This window comes from Ailuropoda melanoleuca, chromosome 4, assembly GCF_002007445.2.
Source record: "Ailuropoda melanoleuca isolate Jingjing chromosome 4, ASM200744v2, whole genome shotgun sequence".
Lineage (NCBI taxonomy): Eukaryota > Metazoa > Chordata > Mammalia > Carnivora > Ursidae > Ailuropoda > Ailuropoda melanoleuca.
In genome coordinates this window covers 23,300,037-23,323,930 of record NC_048221.1, presented here as the reverse complement: position 1 = coordinate 23,323,930, position 23,894 = coordinate 23,300,037, and the positions used below count along the sequence as shown (strand labels likewise).

The 23,894-nt window shown below is 41.8% G+C and overlaps 1 protein-coding gene across 1 annotated transcript in view; it reads left to right on the top strand.

The window, feature by feature from the left end:
* Positions 1-23,894, top strand: part of ERC2 (ELKS/RAB6-interacting/CAST family member 2) — a 919,611-nt gene that overhangs the window by 703,402 nt on the left and 192,315 nt on the right. The window contains exon 16 of the mRNA XM_034658488.1: positions 23,590-23,724. Within this exon, the coding sequence (XP_034514379.1) occupies positions 23,590-23,724 (135 nt within the window). The remainder of the gene's footprint in view (positions 1-23,589; positions 23,725-23,894) is intronic.

The following is a 23,894-nucleotide window of genomic DNA, read 5'->3' as shown; positions in this document are numbered from 1 at the left end:
GGATTTAATTTTGTAACCATCCTTATTATGTAAATGATACTTTTCCGTAGTTGAAAGCATATAAATAAATGTTTTATCATAAAAATAATATATGCTCATTATAGAAACTTAGAAAATGTAAATAAGAATCTAAAATCACCCATAATCCCGCCATTCAGAAATAACTGTCATTAAGATTTATAGTTTCCTACATTCCATTGTCTACATACATATTTGAACAAAGACATGACATACTACATAATAAAGTGTTTTTAGCCTTATAAACATTTAATGTTGTGCATTTTCCCATGTCCTTAAAAGCCTTCAAAAACATATCTTGGTTGTATGATTTCCATCACTGCCATAATTAATTTTATCATTCTCCTATTATTGGAATTTCAACTTGTTTTTAGTTTTTCACTTTTGTAATCGTCCTTGATGAACATCTTAGCACACAAATTTTTTTCTGTTATTTTCCTTAAGATTGGTTGCCCAAAAGTTAAAATATTAGAGTTATAATTGTTTTAAAGATTTTAGAGAATTAAGAAATGGCTCTCTCCTACAAAGTACTTGACATTTCTAAGTTTTACAAAAATGTGAGTTGTTTGTGTTACATTTGTCAAGTCTATACTCTGATAACATGCCAATCATAGATTTGGAGCAGAATATTACTCTAAATAGTGCAAGTGATCAGTAAAAGAGAGAGAGAGGCAGAGGGAGATTTTTTAAAACTTCTTAGAGGAATGAACAGGAAGAAGTGGGCAGTTCATTCAGCAAATCTTATTGAGCACATACTATGAGCCAGATACTGGGAGGGACACTGCAGTGTATAAAACACAAAACTCCCTGCCCCAAGAGAGCTTGTATTCTAGCAGAGGGGACAAACAAAAAACAAAATAAAGACATCACATATATGCCATGTTAAATGACAGATGCTGTGGGGAAAAGTAAAGATGGTGTTCTGTGAGGTGTTTAGGGGTGCCTTTGAATAGGATGTTCCCAGGACACCTCCTTGAGAAAGGGGCATGTGAACAAGGACTTGCAGGGAGGTGGGGGGGGGGTGATCCCTGTGGAATATGGTGCAGGGAGGGAGTCCTCAGAGGGAACAAACTACAGCCAGGAGAGGAGGAATCTCTTCTTCCCAGGTCCCAGTCTGAAGTGCAGTTGCTGACTTGACAAGGTGGGGGAGCCAGAACCCCACAACACCAATGTTTAGATGAGATTATTTTTAAGAAATATGCACACAACAACCAAAACCCCACTCTCTTATCTCTGCCCTGAAATGGCCATTGGGAAATGCCCATTGGACACAGCCAGCAAATCTTTATTCCCATGATCTTTGATGCAGTCTGGGAATGGAATTGTGCAAAGAAGTTATAAGTTCAGATTGGACTGAGAGGCTGTCATTTCAGAGAACAATGAAAATCAACTGAACAAGAATGACAGCTCAAAAGGTTGTAATCCACGGTAGTTCTTATGCCTCAGAAATCTCCAGTTAACTGATCATCTCGAGGCTGGTTTATTTCCTCTAGCATACCTAGACTTACAAACACAGCTCAGAAGCCCATCAGAAGCCCTACTGCTATGGACTACCTTGGGTGTGCCAAAGCCCCTTTGGGTGTTAGGGTAGGAAACAGGTGTGGGGGTCACAAGGCCAGGCAGATTCTGTTGTCAGTCTTCTTGGGGTTGGGGCCCCAGTGTTCTCTGAGATATCTGACAGCAAGCAGCCATCTAGAAAGTATGATGTTAACTATTTAAACACATCAAGGCACAAAGATACCTCAGCAAGGAAGACTTGGCAAGTAATAGAAGGTGCAAGATCTGAGAATCAGAGTTCTCACCCAGCCCTGACTCCAGCATCCTGAGAAACTTAGGGCAGGTCATTTTGCTTCTCTCTCACAGACTCAGTTTCCTCATCTGTAAAATGAAGGGAATAAACCAACGGACCTCTAGACTCCTTGTATTTTTGGTAGTCAGAGACAATTCCAATACATTCACACATACAGTATGTTGAATACTTGATCTACACCAAGGACTTTGAGACAAATGGCAGTTATTTTTGGAGCCTATGGTTGAGTAGCAGAGATGCATTGTTCAGTAGGATATGAACACAGCTATCATTTCTTGAACAAATGATATTCTAGGCACAGTGTCGTACTTTTGTTGTTTTATTACAATCCTCACAAAAACTCGAAGAGGTAATACCATCATTAGCTCCACTCTGCAGATACAGAAACCAAGTCACAGAGCTGGTGGGTGCTCAAGCCAAGATGCCTTGAGTGAATCTGTCTGTAGGGGTAGCACTCTCAGCCCCTTTGTTTTCCCATTGCAATGCATCTTTCCCACTAGGGAATATTTGAGGATTCTAGATTTCAAAGACAATAGGGAAGAAGGAAGACTCTGAAGTTTGCTCATTCAGGTGTAATCCTGATTCATCTCCATTTATTACTTGGATGATGGTGAGCAGGTCAACTTACCTTCCTGTAAGAATGGGTATTTTTTGTTTCCTACCTAACTCACAGAGAAACATTACCATGGAGCATCTTCTCTGGGGCAAGGTCTTAAAAAACCCTGAGGGGTGCACAAATGTGCAGAACATTGGTCTCAATTCTGAGGAGCAAAGACAAGGCTATCTTATTCTTCCCCACAGGTTAGCACTGAGGAATGATGGTCCCAAATTGTCTCTGGTGGGTGACAGTCCATTGACACAAACTCACTCCATGTGACTTGTTCCTCTAACTGAAGAAAAAAGACCTTGAGTAGCAATGTTCATAAATGGCCCCTGCCTTCTGCGTTTTTAGGAGGCAGACCCTGATTCATCCTTGAAGAAAATGTAAGTAGTGGAGAAGGTGCAAATATTGTCTTGAAAGAACCCAGTTCAGTGCAGGTTCAGACATCTTCCTTCCGAGGAAAGGCATTTCCAGACCTCCCAGCCCTAGACTTTCTTGTCCAGGCTGCTGGGGGTCTGTGAGAGCTAAGGTCTTCTGAGGCTTCTTGACAGGACATGGGGCTTCCAGGGAGAGCCTCGTGTTCTTGAGCTTTCTAGTGATGCAATCCTTGGTGAGGAAGGGAAACAAAACGCTGATATTTTGGAGGGGGAACAACCATCTCCAGGGGATTATTTTTTATGAACCAAAGACACTTAAGTGTTGCTGATTTATCTTAATAGCGGATACTATGAGCAAATGTCCCAATTGCCTCTTTTTGCTTTTGGCAAGTATGGATGAGAAATGGAATGGAGCAGACCCAATCGGAGCTGGCTGGCTCAAAGTTCAGGAGGCTGAATCTTGTTCACTCCAAGTATGTGACTTAGAACTGTTTCCAAAGTTTTCCAAGTTGCAGGTGGACACCCAGCTTTGGAAAGAGGCAAAGCAGGTTCCATCACTAGGTTTTCTGTTTCCAGAATGATTATCTTGGGCTCGAGGGGAGAATGCCTGTATTTCCTCTAAGTAGTTAGTTTTGTAAGCTCACTTACCACGTTCTGTTTCTGAAGGTACTGTTTCTGTATAAAGAAATCTTCTTTTGTCACATGAAGAGCCCTCCTGCTTGTGGTACTCATGTTTGGGATTCTCAGAGGACCCCACAGGACTGCTCAACATATCCTCCTATGTCAGGGCTGGAATGAGAGCACACTGAACCCAGTGCCTTAGAAGTTGTAATATAAATTATGTCAAGGCCGTGTTCAGTGTTGTAACATTTGCTAATCCTTATTAGATATGGATAAATTCTCATGGCTTAATTTGGCATGTTGAGCCAGTTCTTCAGATTGTCTTTGGGGACTGGAAAGGAAATGCACAACTTTACTATAATTTTTCTTTTGTTTCTTTAGAATGGGACATAATTTTTTATTGTTAGCTGGTGGAAACTTTGGTGAATCGTGGCCAACTGTGGCTCACCCCCACAGGAAGAAAGCATCAGACTTTAGCTGAGAACATATTCTTTGAAACAAACCAGAATATTTGATTTTTGAAATATCTTCCCACTTAAAAAACATGCTGTCCAACAAATATTAATGTTCTGACCAAGACCAAGAGAATTGAGGAAGTAGAAAGCTACAATTTCTCTCTGAGGAAAATTTTAGAGTGATGTGTGATGCTTTGGTTTAATGCTAACTCCACCGAGCATGGAAAGAGTCTGTGAGGATGCAGGTACAGCCACAGAATTTGCAGAGCATCCTCTCACTCTTGGTCCTCCTTCCTCCAAAGTGGAAGGAGCTAGGTGTTGGCTGGAAGTCAGGCATTCCACATTCCTTTATCAGGTCACCCACATAGACGGGACCTTGGGCACATCCTGTCACTTAATTTCCATTTCTGGAATTTGGTCCAAAAATTATACTTGCCAATAGGCTCTTCCTGTTTCCTGCCGAACAGTTTTATATTGAAAACCATTGTTGAATATTTTAAATTGCTTAGGTCGGAAGCCATTGTCTTGTGCTTCATTCTTTTTTTCGGCATCTCACATAGTTAGATGGTCAGTTGTGCATGCTTGGTAATCACCGTTAGGGGACTTGAATCTTGTCAAGTTTGACTAGTCCAATCAGGTTTGGGGGTTATTGAATCAGTTGGTATTAAAGCTGCAAAATTATTTAAGTGAGATTCTTGTTCTGTTCATAATTATAGGTTTGTTTTAACAGATCTGTTTTGCAGATTTTTATGAGAAGGAATTCTCTTGGGCAAATTCACCATGAATTCCCAGTGGGGTTAGGGCAGGCGATTTTTCATGTCTGGGGTGATTTTTCAAAAGAGTGGTCCCATAAAAAAAGCCTGATTCTGTCCTCTTAACCACACCCAATTTTCAGCTTCTGCTGAGAGCAAGACCCAAAATTATCCCCACATCTCCTTATGACATTCTGTTGAAAAACATTAGTCCCTGTGCACTGTGCATAAAAGCCAAATTACTTTTGGAATGTTCCTTGGAACTCTGGGAATCCAGATAGGGATCAAGGAAACAGCACAGCATCTTCTCCCCGCTCTGCTCAATCTGTTGATTGATTTGTAGGCAATCATTCTCCTTACCTTCAACCATCTGGGATAAAGTCTTGGGTCTGACCTCTGCTGTTTGTTTCTGGACTCCTTCATTTGTTTGTTTTTCAAATATTATATTTTGTTCTCAAACTCAGAGCATGCAAAGGAAAGTTCTGGAAAAGCAGAGGCCTCATTCTCTAGTTAAAGCAATATTCTCCTGATACTTTGCCAGGAGGTTAGGATGTTTCTCAGATCTTGTACACTGCTGAAATGCAAATCAAAGAAAGAGCTTCTGGAGCAAACCAAATAAAAACCACACACTTATTTAGGGACAGAGTTGATATATGCTTATGCTGGCTTTCGTACTCAACAATACCAAGATCGTATGGGCTTCATAAGACTTCAGGGATTTCCCAGGACTTCAGGGAGGCATCCCTTAGGAAGTGAGAAAACTTGAAAAGGAGGAAGAAGGAATCCTTTCCTGATTATTCTTCGGAGTGGCATATTGAGAAGAGACAATAGGAAATATTGGATTTTTCCAAGTATACCATGATTCCCAGCTTGGAACTCCCAAAAGTCTTAATGCTGTGACTCTTAGACTCATAGATAAGGAAGATCACAAATTAGAGTGGAAAATAAAAGGAAAAAACTATAAAGATGATACAGATTATTATTTTAACTTCCAGTTCTCTGTAATGTTTCTGGCTATCACATGGCAAAATTCTCAAAAAGAATTTATGTGTGTGTTAATGTTTAAAATGGTTATAGCAGTTCCTAAACTTGGCTCTGTTTTGACATGTGGTGGGCTTCTTGCCCACCTTCACCAAATACCAACTCTAGGATCAGCCTTCCAGACTATACCTTCAGGATCTCAGGGAAGGAGCACTAAAACCTGATGGATCTGATTGACAGATCAGCATTTGGAAGGTATTGATCTAATGAAGGAAATCAGCAACCCCCCAAGGTGGGAATCCTTTGGTCTCCAAATGCTTACTCTTTTTATATAGATTGCCTTGCAAATTCAAGCACTGTAAACATAAAATAAATGGCAAGATTTGGGATGGGTTTTGGCTGTAACTGTGGCCAGAAGAAGTATATGTGGGGGCTGGAACAGGACCATGTAGCAGGACTGAGCATGGGAGTTAGCACAGGGCACACGATGGTAATGGGTAAGAGACAGTTGCTCAACAGAGTTTATTGAGCACAAAGAGGATCTGAGCCTTGTTTCAGATACTGCAGGACTATTAAAAGGTATCAGAAGCCACAGACTGAGCTCAAAGAAACTCCTTTGATATCCAGCAGTCTCCTGATGCCTTTTGCACAGAATCAGAGAGGTTGAATAACTTGCTGGTAGTTAAACAGCTATTAAGTGACTCACCTTTGACCATTTAACTGAGGCCTTCTGACCCCACTTCTAGTTTTCTTTACTCTCCAGGACACTTTCAGTAATGGAAATTGTCTTTTTTTTTTTTTCCTTAAGGATTTTATTTATTTATTTATTTGACAGAGAGAGAGACAGCCAGTGAGAGAGGGAACACAAGCAGGGGGAGTGGGAGAGGAAGAAGCAGGCTCCCAGCGGAGCATGGAGCCCGATGTGGGGCTCGATCTCAGGACCCCAGAATCACACCCTGAGCTGAAGGCAGATGCTTAACAACTGAGCCACCCAGGCGCCCCAGTAATGGAAATTGTCTTAATGGGGTACATCTGAGCCCTAACTATGATGGAGGCTGTAGGACCTGGTTTTGAAGGAAAGGATCATTCCTGGCAAGGGAAGTACCAGGGTAGAGATGAATCTGTGTGTACATGGTATTGGAGACCATCTTTGGGGAGAGTTTCTGTGGATGCAGCTGGGAGGAGGGGGATTGTTCAGGAAGAAAGAGAAGGGTTGGCCTTGCCCAGTGAATAAACTGTTTCTATCTGATACGTAAGACAATAGGGAGCTGTTGTGTGTTCTTAAGGGAGAGTATGATATGAAAACTGTCACGTGAAATAAGTTTGGAACCAGTATCTTTGATTAATGATAGAATGGCTTCTGAGATTAGGTTTCTGGTTCATTTCTACCTATGAGTGCTTACCTTGGGTTTGGTGAAGCTTGGGTGCCTCCCAGAGTATATTCTTGTTTTCTGCATACTTAAGAATAGTTGGTCAGAAATGACTTGGGTCTTTTATTAATGCCCGCCCCCATACCATCCAAAGTATAACTTAACAGCTTCTTTCAATTACACAGTCTATGAGACGTGGAAATTTGAAGTCTTTCCTCTGTAACACAAATTTCAAATCATGTCCTATAAAGCTTCAGGACCTGAGAGATCCTTGGGCCATTAACCTTAAAATCCCAGAACTAAAGACTTTATTTTGCTGCCAATTTCCATCTCATGTCTGTTTCTAAATAATCATTATAGGTACGTTATTTTGTTAATGGGTTATTTCCCAAAATGGGAAAGAGAGAGAGAGAGTCCTCTATTTGATTTGGGGTGCTGTTTTGTTTTGTTTTGTTTTGTTTTGTAGGACCTGGCCTGAAATGTCCCCAGGCTCATGCTGTTTCTGAGCCATAATTATGCTTTTTAACCCACTCCTTTATGTCTGGGTCCTTAATGTCCAAGCTCCTATATAATTACCAAGTTTCAGAGTGTGGGAATGAGACAAATATTTTTTGCATGACTTTACCCTATACATTACTGCAATGCCGTATTATTACAAGAAATTTCCTGAACTTGGAGCTGTGCTATTAACTCTCCCAACTTGAAAGGACCCAGCAAAGAGATACGCCCAATCTTTGGCCCATGATGCGGAACTCAGATGGACAGTGACTTGATCCAGCTGAGGGCTCTGGGGCTCTTGGGGGAGGACTTGAGTTTGGCAGGGGTGCACTGGTTCAGAGCCTGACGGGGACTTGGGAATCTTTCCTCTTCCATCCAGCTGTGTTGCATAGCCACAGCCATGCCTCTCATTGCAGTTGTGAAGTACATGCATTCTTCAGGATTTGAAAGGGGCCAGGTTTGTTAAATGCCTCTCCTGGAGGAAGTTGCTATGTTAGTTTGCTAGAATCTGAAAGGATCAGGCTGAAAGGAGGAGAGCTGTGGCCAATAAGGCAGGCAGGGCTGCATTTAACCCTGGACTGCTGAAGTTCGCAGAAACAGAAGACCGCAGGAGACCAGGAGCCACAGCGCCAGTCTCAAGAGCCTCTTCCCCTGACCTAAAATGATTTCAACCCCGTTTCCTTCTAATTTGAGGAATAATTTGTATCTCAGCATTTTTATCTATGGAGCAGAGAAATTTTTTTTATTGTTTCATTTCTTATTTCCTATAATTTACTGAATATTCAAATAATTTACAAAGGAATAAAGGAACAAGTAAACTCCCTGAAATCTAAGCACTTGTCAATAACCATCAATATTTTGTGCTCATCTTTCTGGACCTTTCTCACATATGCATGTATGTATGTGTGTGCTGTACACATATACATATGTAAACCTGCAAATACGTTTAAGTATAGATATTTATATATCATTTTATATGAACATGTTGTTTTATCATCTGCTTCTCCTTCCATTCAACTCCATGTTGTGATATTTTTTCCTTATGAGGAATATAAATATATATTCCTCTTGAATGGTTTCTGAGGATTCCATTATATGATAATGGATTTTCAATAATTGGTTTCACAAAATCCTGACAGATGAACATTTTGTTTACTTCTCATTAATTGCTACTGTGATCAACATCCGAGTGAAAATCCTTTTATCCTTTCATCCCTGTGTACCTGTCTAACTTTCTTTTCAGGAGGAAACTATTTTACCCCAGGGCATGCATATTTTGAATTTTAATACATAGTACCAAAATACCCTTGAGGGAGTTTATTCTAATTTATAATCCTGCCAACAGTGGATAAAAAGCACCTAAAGAAAAGGGAAACTAGCTTCCCTTTTTCTTAGGATTTTCTGAATTTTACCTACCTCCAGAATTTTACTTCTAAATGCCCAAAAGGCAAATGTGTTTATAAGGTAATGTAAGTTTGATACCCATCCACACCCAGATTACAGAACAAGTTATTCAATCGATGGTTATGAAACCTGGAATAAAATCAGCAATCACTAAGATTCTTTATTTGTTTACTAAGATTAAGTAATGCTAAATTCACTTTGTTTTTTGATAAGGATAATACAAAAGCAGTTTGAGGGAATGCCATAGACACAGAGTACCAGGATTTCAGATAGGCATTTGTATCAGTTTGTATTCTTTTTTTTTTTTTTTTTTTACCAGAGAAATAAGGACTGAATTGTGGTCCAGTCGGATGGATTATAGTTGTTTGAACAACTCCACCCTAGGCAGGTTGGTTAGGGAATCCTGTCACCTCTAGCAGAGAGGTTGCCGGAAGTGTTGGGCTCTGTCCTTCTGGCATGTACACGGACCTCATTATACGGTCTTTGAAAACACACTTTTTGAAAATGTGGTGTCTCAAGGCTGGAACAGTTACTTAAAACAATGGAAGACAAAATTAGAATTGAGAAAATCAGCAGGATGGAATGATAGACACAAATTTAGTTAGGATAAGTCAAATATTCAGTAAGGAGAAGAATGAAGTTTATACTTAGAATTAAAATTCTGGCATGCATATGGCGAATGTCGTGTGTGTGTGTGTGTGTGTGTGTGTGTGTGTGTGTGTAAATGGCAAGGAAACTGGCCACCAGGATATGAGTTTAATCAATTGCAAATTTGAATATGAGTCATCATTGCACAGCAGATGTTAAGAGATCAGTGCAACATGGGAGTGTATTAATTATCTTAAAATAGTGTTTAGCGCAGGTTAAGGACACGTGTGAAGACTTGGATTATTCAGACTCTGTTCAGGGACTTATTCTCTAAGAGGAGTCCTGACACACTGTAATGACCCCTTGTATGATGGGTTACAGAGAGGAGACAAGAAGAAGTAGAGAATGGTCAGTAGAGAAGACAAAGAACGATCAAGCTAGGTAAGCTAGAGATAGCAGACGTAACTATATTGAAATGTCTAAAGACCTGGGCCCCCTCCCAAAAAGTAGAATTAGGGCAAGTGGACTGAATCTGCGGCCAGAAAGCTCAAAATATGTCAGGCACGGGGGAGGGAGGACATCCCCTTTAAGGCATTTAATATATTCTCTCATAAGGTATTGTGTTTCCCACGGCTAGGTAATGCATCCACCAGGACTTCTACACAGGGAATTCCTGTTTGGGGAAGAAAGTTGTATTCGATTCTTCCCACCAACACATGCATGGTGAGTGGCATTTACGTGCCCTGTACTCTCCATGGATGACCCAGACTTTGAAGAAACCCACAAACTTATTGCAGAGAAGTGAAGCACCATATTAACTGCTCACACTAGGACTCCTGCTAATGTTCCACCTATAACCACCGCCTGCCTGCTGGGGCTGTGGCATAGAGGGAACGGGGCCAGCTTTGCACCCCAGCACACCAACTGGCTAAGACTTCCCCCTTTTCTCTCCTGCTCAAGTGAACATTCCAGATGCTGATGTGTTCCCGATAATCAGAGATTCCCCGGCATCCTCAAATCCAGGCTGTCTGCGCATATTTCCCTTTCTTCACATAGCCTGCTTGTACTTGCTTTCTTCCCACTTTTACTTAGGTTCTTGTCTTTCTGAAAAGAGCCCTCACTACATGTTTATATATGTAATTATTTTCATAACCAATAAGAAAAAAGTTCCCCGACCCTTCCCCCAATGTGGGCAAAGGGACGTAAAAGGAAGCTCACAGATAGTGAAATAGAAACAGCCAATAAATGTATGAAAAGATACTCAGCCTCAAATTATAATTAAGGAAATATGAAATCTGAAATATGAAATTTTCATGTGTCAGATTTTTGAAGATGAGCGTTTGAAGAGACTCAGTATTGGCACAGTCTGGGGAAAGAGGCACAGACTGGAAGTTGACCAATATTTCTGAAGGGAAATCTGGTGATAACTTTTTTTTTTAAAGATTTTATTTATTTATTTCTCAGAGAGAGAGTGCACATGCAGGGGGAGGGGCAGAGAGAGAGGGAAAAGCAGGATCCCTGCTGAGCAAGGAGCCTGATGCAGGACTGGAAAGTTTAAAATGTGTACACCCTATTCTAGGGATCTCTCCTGAATCTCTTTTCCTAGCACATTATAGAAACAGCTTTTATAAGCTGTTTCGGCATCCATCCTTGTTGAGAACAAGCACATGAGGACAGGCAAAACTGTCCTTTTGGAAAAGTTTTTGTTGTTGTTTTCTTTAAGATTTATTTATCTGAGAGGGAGAGAGCGCACAAGGGGGAGGGGCAGAGGGAGAAGGAGAAAGAAACTCAATCAGATTCCCCCCTCAGCACAGATCCTGACCAGGGCTGGATCTCAGGACCCTGAGATCACAGGACCCTGACAACCTGAGCTGAAACCAGGAGTCAGACGCTCAACCGACTGCACCACCCAGGCGCCACTCCAAAAGTATTCTTTAAAGCATTTTTTTTTTGTTTTTTGTTTTTGTTTTTTTTTAAAGATTTTATTTATTTATTTGACAGAGATAGAGACAGCCAGAGAGGGAGGGAACACAAGCAGGGGGAGTGGGAGAGGAAGAAGCAGGCTCATAGCAGAAGAGCCTGATGTGGGGCTCGATCCCAGATCGCCGGGATCACGCCCTGAGCCGAAGGCAGACGCTTAACCGCTGTGCCACCCAGTGTTGAGGGGTGTCTGGGTGGCTCAGTCATTGTGTCTGCCTTTGCTCTGGGTCCTGGGATCGAGCCCCACATCGGTCTCCCTGCTCAGTGGGAAGCCTGCTTCTCCCTCTCCCACCCCCCCTCTGTGTTCCCTCTCTCACTCTCTCTCTCTCTGTCAAATAAATAAATAAAATATTTAAAAAACTAATAAAGCACTGTTGAAATAATGAAAAACTAGAAATTATGCAAATGTCCCCCATTCATTCAATTATTCAGTCATTCACTTATTTATTCATTTACTCATTCAACAAACATTTACTGTATGCCCACTGTGTGCCAGGCAATGTTTTAGGTGCTTGGGATACAACTTTGAACAAAATAAAAAAGAGTTCTGCCTGCTATTTTAGTAATAAAATTAAAAAAGAGTTCTATATCAATAAGATTGGTAAATAAAAGTACATGCATGGAATGGAATAATGTAACCATTAGAAATGAGGTGACTCTACATGATCTTCATATGGAAGGATAGCCAAGAGATATTGGGCATTTTACTTTTAAAAAGTATGTGCAAGTGTCTGTGCTTGCATTATGCATAAAAATTGTCTGATAAAACTGGCAAAAAACCTTAACAGTGGGAATGGATATTGGGGTAGGCAGAGAGGGAATATTACTTTTCTTTTCATAAAGACTTTTGTACTATTTAATTTTTCATAGCTAGTATATATGCTTTATATAATAAAAAACTAATAGATGCTATAAAAAAGAAGAAATTATAAAGCTAAATCAGTAGTTCTGCTAGAGAACTAAGACTCATATCTCAAAGAAAATGGAAAATTCCTTAACCTATCTGTAGACATTGAGACCAGAATGATTAGGTGTTTGATGCTGTTCAGACTGCAAGAGTGGAAATTAATACCATAGTACTTTGGAATGCAAAACGAAAGACAAAAGGTGGTCCTGTGGTGTTACTGGTCATGGGCATGGTGGACTTGTCTACACATGCAAATCAAATGGGAAGGCAGCCAGGGGCAGAGGAAGGGCCTGGGGCCAGGAGTCGAGTATTCTAGGGCATTGTCCTGGGTTTGTGACTAACTTCAACCTTTTGGAGCCTCAGTCTGTCCTTCAGTAAAATAGTAAACTTGGATTCATTAATTTAAGGTGTGACCTAGCACTAACACTGTATGAATTGGATTCTTCATTTGTAGGAGAGGGATTTGAGATAGCTTCTGAAATTCTCAAGAATCATAGAGAAGATTACCTCAACTTTTGGGTTACCCACCTTCTCCTAGTGCTCTGAAGAAACATTAGTTATATACTTTAATATCGGCTTCTGTTTGGATCCAAGTTTAAGTACATTTGGCTATTTTCTCCTTATGCTATTTCAACTTCAGGATGATAGAAAATCAGGCTTTTTTGGGTTCTACCCTAAACAGGTGACAAGAGAAAATGATTTTCAAAATGCCTCCATTTGATGAATTTAATCTAACGTGTTGGGGGCTGGGGGGGGGTGGGAAACACGATTCAGCACACCAGGCATCTCCAGATGAAATCAGAACGTAATTCCATCCTTTCTGGAAATTGGATTTCTGTCAGATCCACAAACCCTGGAGTTCTACTTCGTCTCTTCTTTGGGGGTAATTTTTCACAGGAGAAGAGGTGATGGTTATAGATGAGTTTTCATTTTTGCATGCTGAGGGAATATCAGCTCGAGGAGCGTGTGACAGGACCCGCGAATGATATGCCGATCTCGTGTCTGCGTGTCCCTGGGTGGGGGGCGTCCACAGAGACCTACGCGGAGTGGAATATGTGACTCAGACTCTTTTTTCCACATAGAAGTAAATTGGTCCTAGCTAGGGTAAGTTCTGCATATCCCATATAAAGCTAGTAAGGGCACTGAAATCCAAACAGCGAGCAACCCAGTGAGAAGATAAACGCCAGAGGGAATGTTTCATAGATTTGGTATTTGGGACACTCCACTGCCATTTCTCTCTTCTCATTTGTTTTCCAACTGATTGGAAAACTACTAATGAGCGTGTTTACATTTTCTCCAGTTGTTTTACCCAAGTGTGAGAGCAGCTGGGGAGAGGGGTTTGTTCTCAGTCCAGAGCCTGAGCTGGCTCTCCCTGTCTTCCTCCTGCTCTCCGGCTGCCAGGCCCCTGCGCCCTGCCAAACCTCTGCTCTGGTCTCACCGCCCCTCCCCGGGGCTCTCCCGGCGTGCAGCGCAGCCAGCAGCCCCACCACATGTTTTGCGTTGCTCGCACCCTCCCTTTCTCCCCCTTTTGTTGTCATTTGTTTTGTTTTGAAGGGGGTGAGGTGCAGAGGAGGTCTTGGGTTTATGCCCCTCCGCTTAGCTTCAGAACTGGGGGCAGGCCCAGATTTCATTTGCTCCCATTTCTGTGTCGAGGTCAATAGCCCCTGGAGGAGAATGTCCTCCTGTCCTCTGACAGTTCTTGGGGATGCAGTCATTCTCCCTGGGCTACTCCGAATTCCTAGACTCTGCTGTCTGCAACCCAATCCATTGTCAGCTGCTTTGCTCTGTCCTTCGGGTGGGGGTGTCTCAAGCTTCATTTTGAGAACCACTTTCACAATGTTTTCCATGTCTTATGATAGAATGTGTATGAATTCTGTGTTTGATGTGCTTGTTATAATTTATCTAAATACATTTTAAAATAAATCCGTAACTATTAAAAAGTCCCTTTACTCCTTGTGAATCTTCTTGTACATCGGCAGGTATGTGGACACTTGTCTTCTTAGCCCTCAACGTGTAAGACTGACTCTCTGTCCCTTGTTGAGGTGCTGCTGGATTACTCAAGCCCTTCAAGTTCTCCTTTGAACAGTCGCTCACTGTCAGTTTCCAGTCTATCGGCCAATTCTGTTAGGCCAGACCCTGGGGTGGGTTTTTTCTCCTTTCTTTCTTTCTTTCTTTCTTTCTTTCTTTCTTTCTTTCTTTCTTTCAGTTTAGGAGAAGATGTGGTGATACCAGTTCTGCCTAGGCCAATGATAATAAATATTTGTTGACTCTATGAATTGAATGAATACCTTGACCTCCCTTGTCAGCACAGTTTTAGTGTCTGAATCCCAACGCCTGCAAATAACCTCCTGTGTTCCCTTCTTCCTCCTTTCTTTTCCTTTTTCCTCTGTCTTCTCTCTCTACCTCTTCTCTCTCTCCCTTTTCTTCCTTCCTTCCTCCTTCCCTCTCTCCCTTCTTTCCTTCCTTTCTGCCCCCCCTTTTTTCTTTTTAGTTAAAAAATTGGCAATTGATTTTGAAGCTCACTTTCTAAAGAAATTCATAATAGACCATGCACAGAATGCATCCTTAGTTAGCAGGACAGTCTGGATTTTTTTTTTTTTTCAGAGACCCTCTATTGACTCTGAGTTGAAACAGTTTAGACTCCACATAAAATATGCGTTGTTTACCCAGGCTCTTCACGCTCTGCGTACTGTTACAGTCCTTGAAGAGCTTGTCAGTGACAAGTAAGATAAATGAATGAAGAGGACTTTACAAGTGTTTAAAAGCTAAGTATAGCATGTGCTGCCCACTACTTAATTAAACAGACCTGTGCTTAACTAAGTAACTTTGTGGTGGAAACTTCTACGGCCTTCCCCTTCCCCCAGACCCCACCACCTCCAGCCATGCTCAGGATGTTAGAAATTCCTTGGTTGTCTGCAGTTGCTAATATGTTAGCCTAGCTTCAAAACTGTCTTGGTTGAAGCATTAAAAGTTATGGATTGCGGATAATGACTTTGAATTTATATTAGGGTTAGTCAGCAACATGGACTCCTTTGAAGCTTGATCAAGATTTTATAGTATGTCTGAGTTTCATTCTTTTCAGAGAACTTTAAAATCAAAAGTGAACTGCTTCTCTTCTCAGCTCTGAGGTCAATGTCCAGAGAGTCAGAGCCCATTCCCAGATCAATCTTAATTTTTTTTTTAATATAGGGGTCAGTCTTTATGGATCTGAGCAGTAGGGTACAGTAGTTGCATTGAATGTTCTGGAATTATAATCCCAAATCTACCAGTTGTGTGATCTTGGGTAAGCTTCTTAGTCTTTCTAAACCTCAGTTTCTGGGCACCTGCGTGGCTCAGTCGGTTAAGCATCCAACTCTTGATTTTGGCTCAGGTCATGATTTCAGGGTCATCAGACTGAGCCCCACAACAGGCTTGTGCTCAGCAGGGAGTCTGCTTGAGATTCTCTCCCTCTGCCACTAACCCCCGCGCCCACGCTCACTCTCTCTCTAAACATAAATGAATCTTAAAAAAATAAAAATAAACATCCATTTCTTCATCTGTAAAGTGGGGGTAGTAATAGCCTCTACCAGGACTGATATCCAGGTCATTTGCACACTTGAGTCACTCGGATTTTACAGGTTTGTGCCCCTCTCATAGCAGTTATTTTGAATATGCCCCCCACCTCCAGCCTACATCACTGTTGGTGTAACTGACCAAATTAGGTGACAAGAGCCAAGTGCTGTGCTTGGCACACAGCAGGCCAAGGTAAGCATTGGTTGTTGTCACTGATATTTACAGGTGGCTCCATCTCACAACGCTGGCCTTTTTCTCCCACTGTGAAGGATCCTAACTTCCCCATTATCAGCAGAGCACATAGAACTCTTTCTCTGGAGATAATATTCCCGCCATGGGCTGCAGTGGCTGAGAGTAGAACAGAGGCAAGCATGCTTTCCCTACAAGCATTATCCACAACCCATCCAGGAATTCCTCAGGTTCCTAAGGTGGCAGCAGTAAGTAGTTTACCAGAATAATTTCCCTCCCTCGATTTTAGAAGGAAAAAAGAAAGAGAAACTGCAAAATGTACAGCAAGACATAAATGTACAATGAGAACAGTAGACCAGCATCAATCCACGTGAAGTTTTGTTCCTGCTAAAGACACCCTTCCCTCTCTTGCCCATTTTATAGATTCAGGAATTGAGGCTCATGGAAAAATAATTCAGCCTGATTCTCAGACTGAATATTTGGCAGAAGCAGAATTAGTGCCAAACCTGTGTTACTCCCCTAAGAAATACGAGAGATCTATCTCTGCAGGTGATGAGAAATCTCAAGAGCTGTCCATGTAAAGGCATGGTAGTCACCAGAATGTTAGTCCTGTGCAAAAGTTAGACAGACATAGGCTTATTAATCATTTGCTGGAATTCTCACAAAAGCAGACCCAGAGACAAAGATTTGGTGCAGGTAGTATATTTGGGAGGTGATCCCAAGAAACATGAGAAAATTGAGAAGTAAGACAGGGAAGTGAAAATGTTAATAAAGGTGCATTAATGTATGCTTTCCTGCCATGATCAGCCAGGGCTGCACTCTGCTAGGGACCTACTGAGAGATTCTGAAACACACCGTAGGGCGGTCCCACCAAAGGACTGGGACACTAGTTACTTATGCATCACCTCCTTCCTCCCTCATAGATTGAGCATTATCCTGAAGGTGTGAGCTCTCCACACTCTGGTCTACCCTGTTCCCTGTCCAAACCTGCACCTGTGGCCAGAGGAAGACCTTAGGCAGAGAGGTACATGGATTTGAGGTGGGAAGACAGCAGCACATCCAGGACTGTCCATTCAAGCTGCATGTGACTTCTAGGGTAGAACAAGAGGATACGGGAGGGGCACTGACATTCTCTTTAATAATTAAAAATAAAATAAAATCAGGGTAGTGAGTAGATAACAAAAAAAGCTTCTAAACTTTCCATAGTGACCTTCTACTTTTCCGTTTATAAACAAAGACTGAGGAAGGGCCTTCAACAAAGTTTGGGAGGCAGGTGGTTGGCAGGAAGGACTGATCAGTTGAATGAGCTGGAGGCTATCAGACCAGTTTTCAAGGCAGGACTGATGTTGTAGCAATTGTGTAGACGGTTGTAAATACAGAGATGTCCAGAGCCTGGCCCGTTTTCCCAGAGATATCCTAGTTGGACATGTGTGAGCATATGACTATGGCTCTGTCTTAAATTCCTTCTAAAATGTCCCAAGTTGATAAGGTCTTTTGAAAAATGAGATAATGAAGTATCATCTCAAATATGTTTCCTGCTCTCCCCACATCCAATACAGGAATGAAGAAAGCAACACACACACACACATATTTGCACACACACACACACATTCCTCACAGCCTGGATTCCAGTTCCCCTATTGATCTATTTTTCCTCTCAAGGTGAATTTACTATGGAATATCCCCAGCCTACTCTTCTTTTTACCCATATCCATGCCAACTTTTAAGTCTTAGCTCAAGGCATCTGACCCTTGGACCCTTATTTGTGCCCTTGCCCTCAGCTGGAGGGGATTTTTCCTGCCTCCTTGCATTTATGTAAACAATCCCTTCACTTTTATTTTCATTCCCATACTGTGTCATAGTGAGTCCTTTAATTCCTCATGTCTTGTTTATCTTTGCTTTGTCCCCAGTCTCTGGCATGGGACCTTATCCTTCACATCACTACTGTAGGACTCTGGAGTCAGAAACCTGAGTTTCAGTCCTTTTCCGCCACTCACCAACTGAGCAATCGTGGGCTTGGTTTTCTCATCTGTAAAAGAAGGCTCATTAGAATAGCTATCTCAAAAGCAAGGAGTCAACAAAAGCATACGAGCCGAACACTTAGCCTGGCACATCATTGTTCTTGTCTTTAGCGTTACAGAAGTTTGATAGGTTTTCAATGAATTTCTGTGCAATGTCCAGAGTGGAAGCCTTTCCATCATGGATTCTTACTTAATCCCATAAAGTTCTCCAATGCAGCATACTCCCCTAATAGCTTCTTCATCTTCCTGCTTCATTTTGTCCTCCAAGTGTGACCCAAGCATTGGAACCCAGACCCCACTCAATTATGACTCATTGCCACGTGAGCTTGGTGGATGTACAGGAAATCCCTCTCCTCCTCACTGTCCAGTTGTTGTCTGGTTTCTCCATCTTTTGCCCGAGACAAGAACTATTGACCTTGCTCTGATTTGGCAGAAACAAGACCAGTAGAAGAGTTCTGGACTATTTCAGATTTCCCTGGCAGGAAAGAGGGAGAAAAGAAACCCTGATAGAAGAAAGTGTAATTGCTATTGTATGGTATTATCTCCATATCCCATAGCAACAAATCTTATTATATTTTTTTCTTATTTAAACCATATTCATGAAGGTTTTATTGTTAACTTGATCCAGATGACTGATCAAAGCATAGTTCATTATTGCCACCTTGCTAAAATATTTTTAAAGGCAGTTTTAATATTACACTTTTATAGCAACATATTGCCATTAAGCTATTGAGTCCATTACTAGTCAATCAAGGATTTTCATTTTGTTTCAAGAGCTCCTTGGATAAACTCTTCAGAAATGTCAAAGAGATGGAGTATATGGCACCTTTTCACAGATGGTGTTCATCAGGGATTTTAGTTAATGGATAAAGTTTCAGTTTTCCATGGTTGACTTTTGGTGCTAACAAAAGTATTCCAAAGGCCCCTGCTCTTCTAAAGACTAGGGGATAGTAAGGAAATGAATCCCATAACACCACCAAACCTTTTATTCTTAATGAGGTAAGTAACCAGGGATATGGAGTATTTCACCAGGTCCGTTGTACTAAAGAATGGAATATATCTTGAAGAAAACCAATTCAACTTTTCCAACAGCACCAAAACTATACATTTAACCTGCTATCCCACTCCCAAGAGCAGCAACCAAACACAAATCCATAATAGGAAGAGTTCAATTATCAAATGAGGAATTATATACTCAACTGGCTCATCATAGAAGCTAATTATGTACTTTTCCCTTTCATCTGTTCTAAAGTAGTCTATACCCATTCTATTCATTCCTTCATACATCCATACATCGATTTGACACATATTTACGTACTATTTATGCACCAGACTCTATGCAGGTGGTGAGTACAAGGGTGATTCAGACATAGTGCTTCCCTCAGAGGAGTTCAACCTAGTGGTAGAGAAAGCCAAGGAAGCACGTGCTTATGTACAATTCACTGGGGTAAGTGTTGTGATGGAAGGGGGCTTGCTGGGAGGTGGGTACATGATCCTGGGGAAGACAGTGGGAGAGCACCTAATCCCTTCTGAGGTAGGCTTAGGGAAGGCATTTCTGGAAGCGACAGTGTTGAAGCTAAAAATGGGTATAACTTGGGTGAAAGGAGAGAGGATGAAGAACATGGCAGGAACAGAAACTAGCACATCCCAGGGCTGGGGACAAGGAGCATGAGAGGTGAGGTGGGGAGGTGAACAGCAAGCAGTTGCCCTGTAAAAGCTTTGTAAGCTGTGGAGGAGCTGGGGCTCTTTTCCTGAGGGCAGTCAGGAGTCTCTGAGGAGCCTGAAGTCAGGGACTAACAGGGGTCTGATGTCACCCTGGCTATAGACTGTGTTTGGTGGGAGGCAGGAGTGTGGTGTGAGAACTGTTAGAGGAGTCTTTCACCCTAGAGAAATAAGGTGGCGCCTGGAAGAAAGAGGAAGTGGAAAATGAAATCTGATTAGAGATGTCTCAGCAGTCATGACATAATGTAGTAAAATGAATATAGCACAGTTATCCAAAGGCAAACGTGTCAGGTCAGCAGTTTGGTAGATACTGAAAAGGAAATAAAAATGGGCTTCAGCACATTGCTAAGTGAGTCCATGAGTTCCCAAGTGTAGTGCTGTGGAAAGCTCTCCCTCTTTCGAACTCCATATTAGTTTTCCTGGGACTCCAGTTATGACTGCCCAGAAAAACTGCTGGTTAAGGCTTTGTGGTGGGCACCTTGTGTATCTGTCAATTACAGGGATATGAGCCATTGCACATGGAGTCACCTGGTCAGCGTGTCTGGAGTTAGTTGAACAAATGCTATCCTTGTTACAAATTTCTGCAGTTTTTCTTCCATCAATCTTCAAGGAGTATTACTCGTGGCTTCTTATCCTTCCAGACCATTCTTGGTATGTTAGGAAACCAATATAATTGGGTGGGGATGAGAATTGGTAATCTAGATTAAAAAAAAAATTAAGAGCAATCTATTTTCAATTTGACCATTAAGCGGGCTAAATTGGTCAAATTTTTTTAGAGAAGGGAAAACTAGCAACCAGCCTGTAAGAAATCGGTCACAGTTTAGGGGATATGTTATAAGCAAGATAAATAAAAATGGTCTAGAGTATCAGGCCAAACTCTCATTATTCATCTCTGTTTCACACTCTTCTCTTCCAGTCCAGACTAATCAAAAGAAGCCTCTTCCGCTCACAATTGCGATGTGTACATTTCCCCCAGATCTGGTATTCACATGAACAACATGGTTTATTTATACTTCAGCACCAAATTGGAAAGATGACATCATTCATTTACAGTCTTTATCCCATGACATGCCTATTCTCCAACACCTCATTTCAGCAGACACATTTAGGACTGCATATAGCATCTTGTTTAGCTTGTGCATTCTTTTATGGGATACAGTTCAAAGGTAGGGAACTCTAGGCTTGTTGCTGGTAAGAAAATAATCTCATAAAATCACAGGAGCTTCCCCAAAGGATAAGGACATTATGATGTTTACAATAGCAGAGTTTTTATTTGTTCGTTTAGGCTTCATCGTTCAGTCTTGAGTGAGCCCCTTCCTTCTTGACCATAGCAGGTCTTACAGCTCCCTTCAGGCTCTCCAAGTTCTATTAGAAGAAACAATTTCAGATTTATTAGTTCATGAGTTCAAATGTACAGACTCCTGACAATACTGGAATTTTAAGTGTGAACACTGAATTCAGAATCTTTTGTAAAAGAGCAGGCTGAATGAGGGGACTCTCAGTACTTGGTCAGCAACAGCTCCAATGACCTGCTCTTTCTCAAAAGCTGTAACTTGTTCATTCGGTCTTCTGACGCTTTAAATGGTCAGGAGAAGGATGAAAATGCTATCAGCTGCCAAAGGTTGCCTGGGATTTTTTATTTAATTGTTAGGTGGATCTTTCTCTCTATTTTTATTGTTTTTATCCACATGCACGCATTTTTTACACCCGCTGTGGGGACTTTCAAATATTGTACGCATTTCTCAAAATGGAGTACATTATGGGACATCCTCTGGCAGATAGGATTGGGATATGAAGTGTTTCCAAATCCTAGCAGAACCAAAGCATCTATAGGAAAGCTATTTCCACCTGATGAGCTGTTTGCCTTTTCTGCCAGCAGCATGGCAAAGAGAAAAGGCTAGAAATTGAGAATTGGAAGACCCAGGAAATCTCCATGTTCTATGGAAAAAAGGAGACTCTGGGGGCTGAAATCTCTGCCTTCATTTTCCAGCTGCAAGAGAGGGTAGTAATAATTCCTCCCAGGAAAGTTTTGAGGATCATTTAGATTGTACTACTACAAGAATATACTATGTTAGGTCCAGAATTATTATCAGAGTAGTGTTTATGTTACATAATAAAATTCCAACAGGTTGGAAGCTCTGCCAGCCTTTGGTTTCCAGCTCTCTTGAAGTGTGATGGCTCTCTGTCATCTCAAGCCACCAGTGGGATTGTTACGGCAACTCATAAGATGTCCTCAACTCCCAGTGACCTTCCCTGGCTAAAAACAAATGTGCAGTTGCCTGTAGGATGGCAGCATTCCTCAAAATTCTGGCCCTGCTTTCTTTCAGTCCCCTCATTGCGGCAGCATGCACAGTGTATTTACATCTGCTACTCCCTGTTCGATTCTGGGGAGAGGCAGGTGAAAGACGCAGCCTCAAGTCTACCAACAGTTGGACAGATAGATCTGAGGTTACAGAGAGATAATCGGCAGGAGGTGTGCATGTCCTGGCATCAGGGGTGGGATCAGGAAAAGGCTCCTAGAGGAAAAATCCTGAATTAGCCAGACACAGAAGTTTGAGGTGAGGGAAGGTGATTGGGGGAGGTACCGCAGGCAGAGGAAACAACATGTATAAGGAGAGGTTCCTTACTGTAAACAGAGCAAAAATAATAATAATAATAACAACATTTGATTTTTATGGTAAGCTTATTACAGGCCAGGTCCTGAACTAACACTTGAAGCCCATTGGATCCCTTGCTCCTCACAGCGACCCCAGGGAGAGAGGTACCGTTACTCGCATTGTAGAGTTCAGGAAATTGAAGCTTACAAATTGTTAACTCTCAAAAGATCACGTAACCAGCAAAGAGGTAGAGCAGGACTTGAGCTAGTCTTCTCTCCAAATACACATGCGTACGCTCTGCATTTCCTGGCTTTCTGGGCTGGATATTTTTATCTGCCTTTTCCCCTTGTCTTTAGGCATTTTTCTAGATTCTGTGACCCTGTTGGGTCAACTCATTGCTGGTCTGTTTCTTGCTTTACATAATAAAACAATACAGTTGTTTGTCCTGAGAATTTAAACCATGACACCTAGCTGACTCATGTGACAAAGATAGTGGGACATAAATGACAGCAGTCAGTTCTTTCACATCAACTCTGCTCCTTTTGCTCAATTTCCCCAAAGGGCACCATCAGGTAAATTGTCCACAGAGAGCCCTTTCCCTAGAAGCCTTCAGAGCGACAAACCTTCTCCATCGCTACTTTTGCATTTGGCAGCTTTTGAGTGGATTCCTCTGCTTTGTCTCGCAAGACCATTACTTGTCTGTAGTTTTGTGTCTCCACCCAGCTGTGTCCCATCTTTTTTGTCCAGGGCTTCCTTCTCGTGCTTGCTCTAGAGCGTAGGATGTGATTTTTGGCAGTTCCTGATTGTAAGCTTACCTGGATCTGTGCGATTGCTTGATAATGTAAAACAGAGCACCTTTGGGTATATGTCCATTTTTCCCCCTTTTTAAATCACATGTTTGGGGGCGGGGGGAGAGTACACTTACATTTCATGTAGGTCCAAGAACATAGTAGCTTCTAGGATGTGACAAAGCCTCTTTTACCAAATGGCATGGTGCATTCTTTATTGAGTTTCAGTTTGATGAAAAATGAAAACTTCTGGGCCAGGAACAAAAGGAGCCCTATAGGTGCTGTAATTTTGCCCTGAATCCTCTTGGCTGGTCTTCCAGTTCCTGACGGAGCCTTCTCTGGTTTTTGTTCTGCGCAGACCCAGAACAGAATGAAGCTGATGGCAGACAACTACGATGAGGACCACCACCATTACCACCATCACCACCATCACCACCACCACCGATCTCCTGGGAGGTCGCAACACTCCAATCACAGGCCCTCTCCCGACCAGGTCAGTTTCATTGCCGTTTACCTCCAGGACCCCTTTTACCCTTTGGATATTTTAAGATAAAATAAATAATCCTCAAGAAATAATAAACAGCATAAAGTGATACGTCCTTTGAACTGAAACTAATAGCTTTGGTATTTATTTCCATCACTCAAGGAGTCTAAATGTTTTCC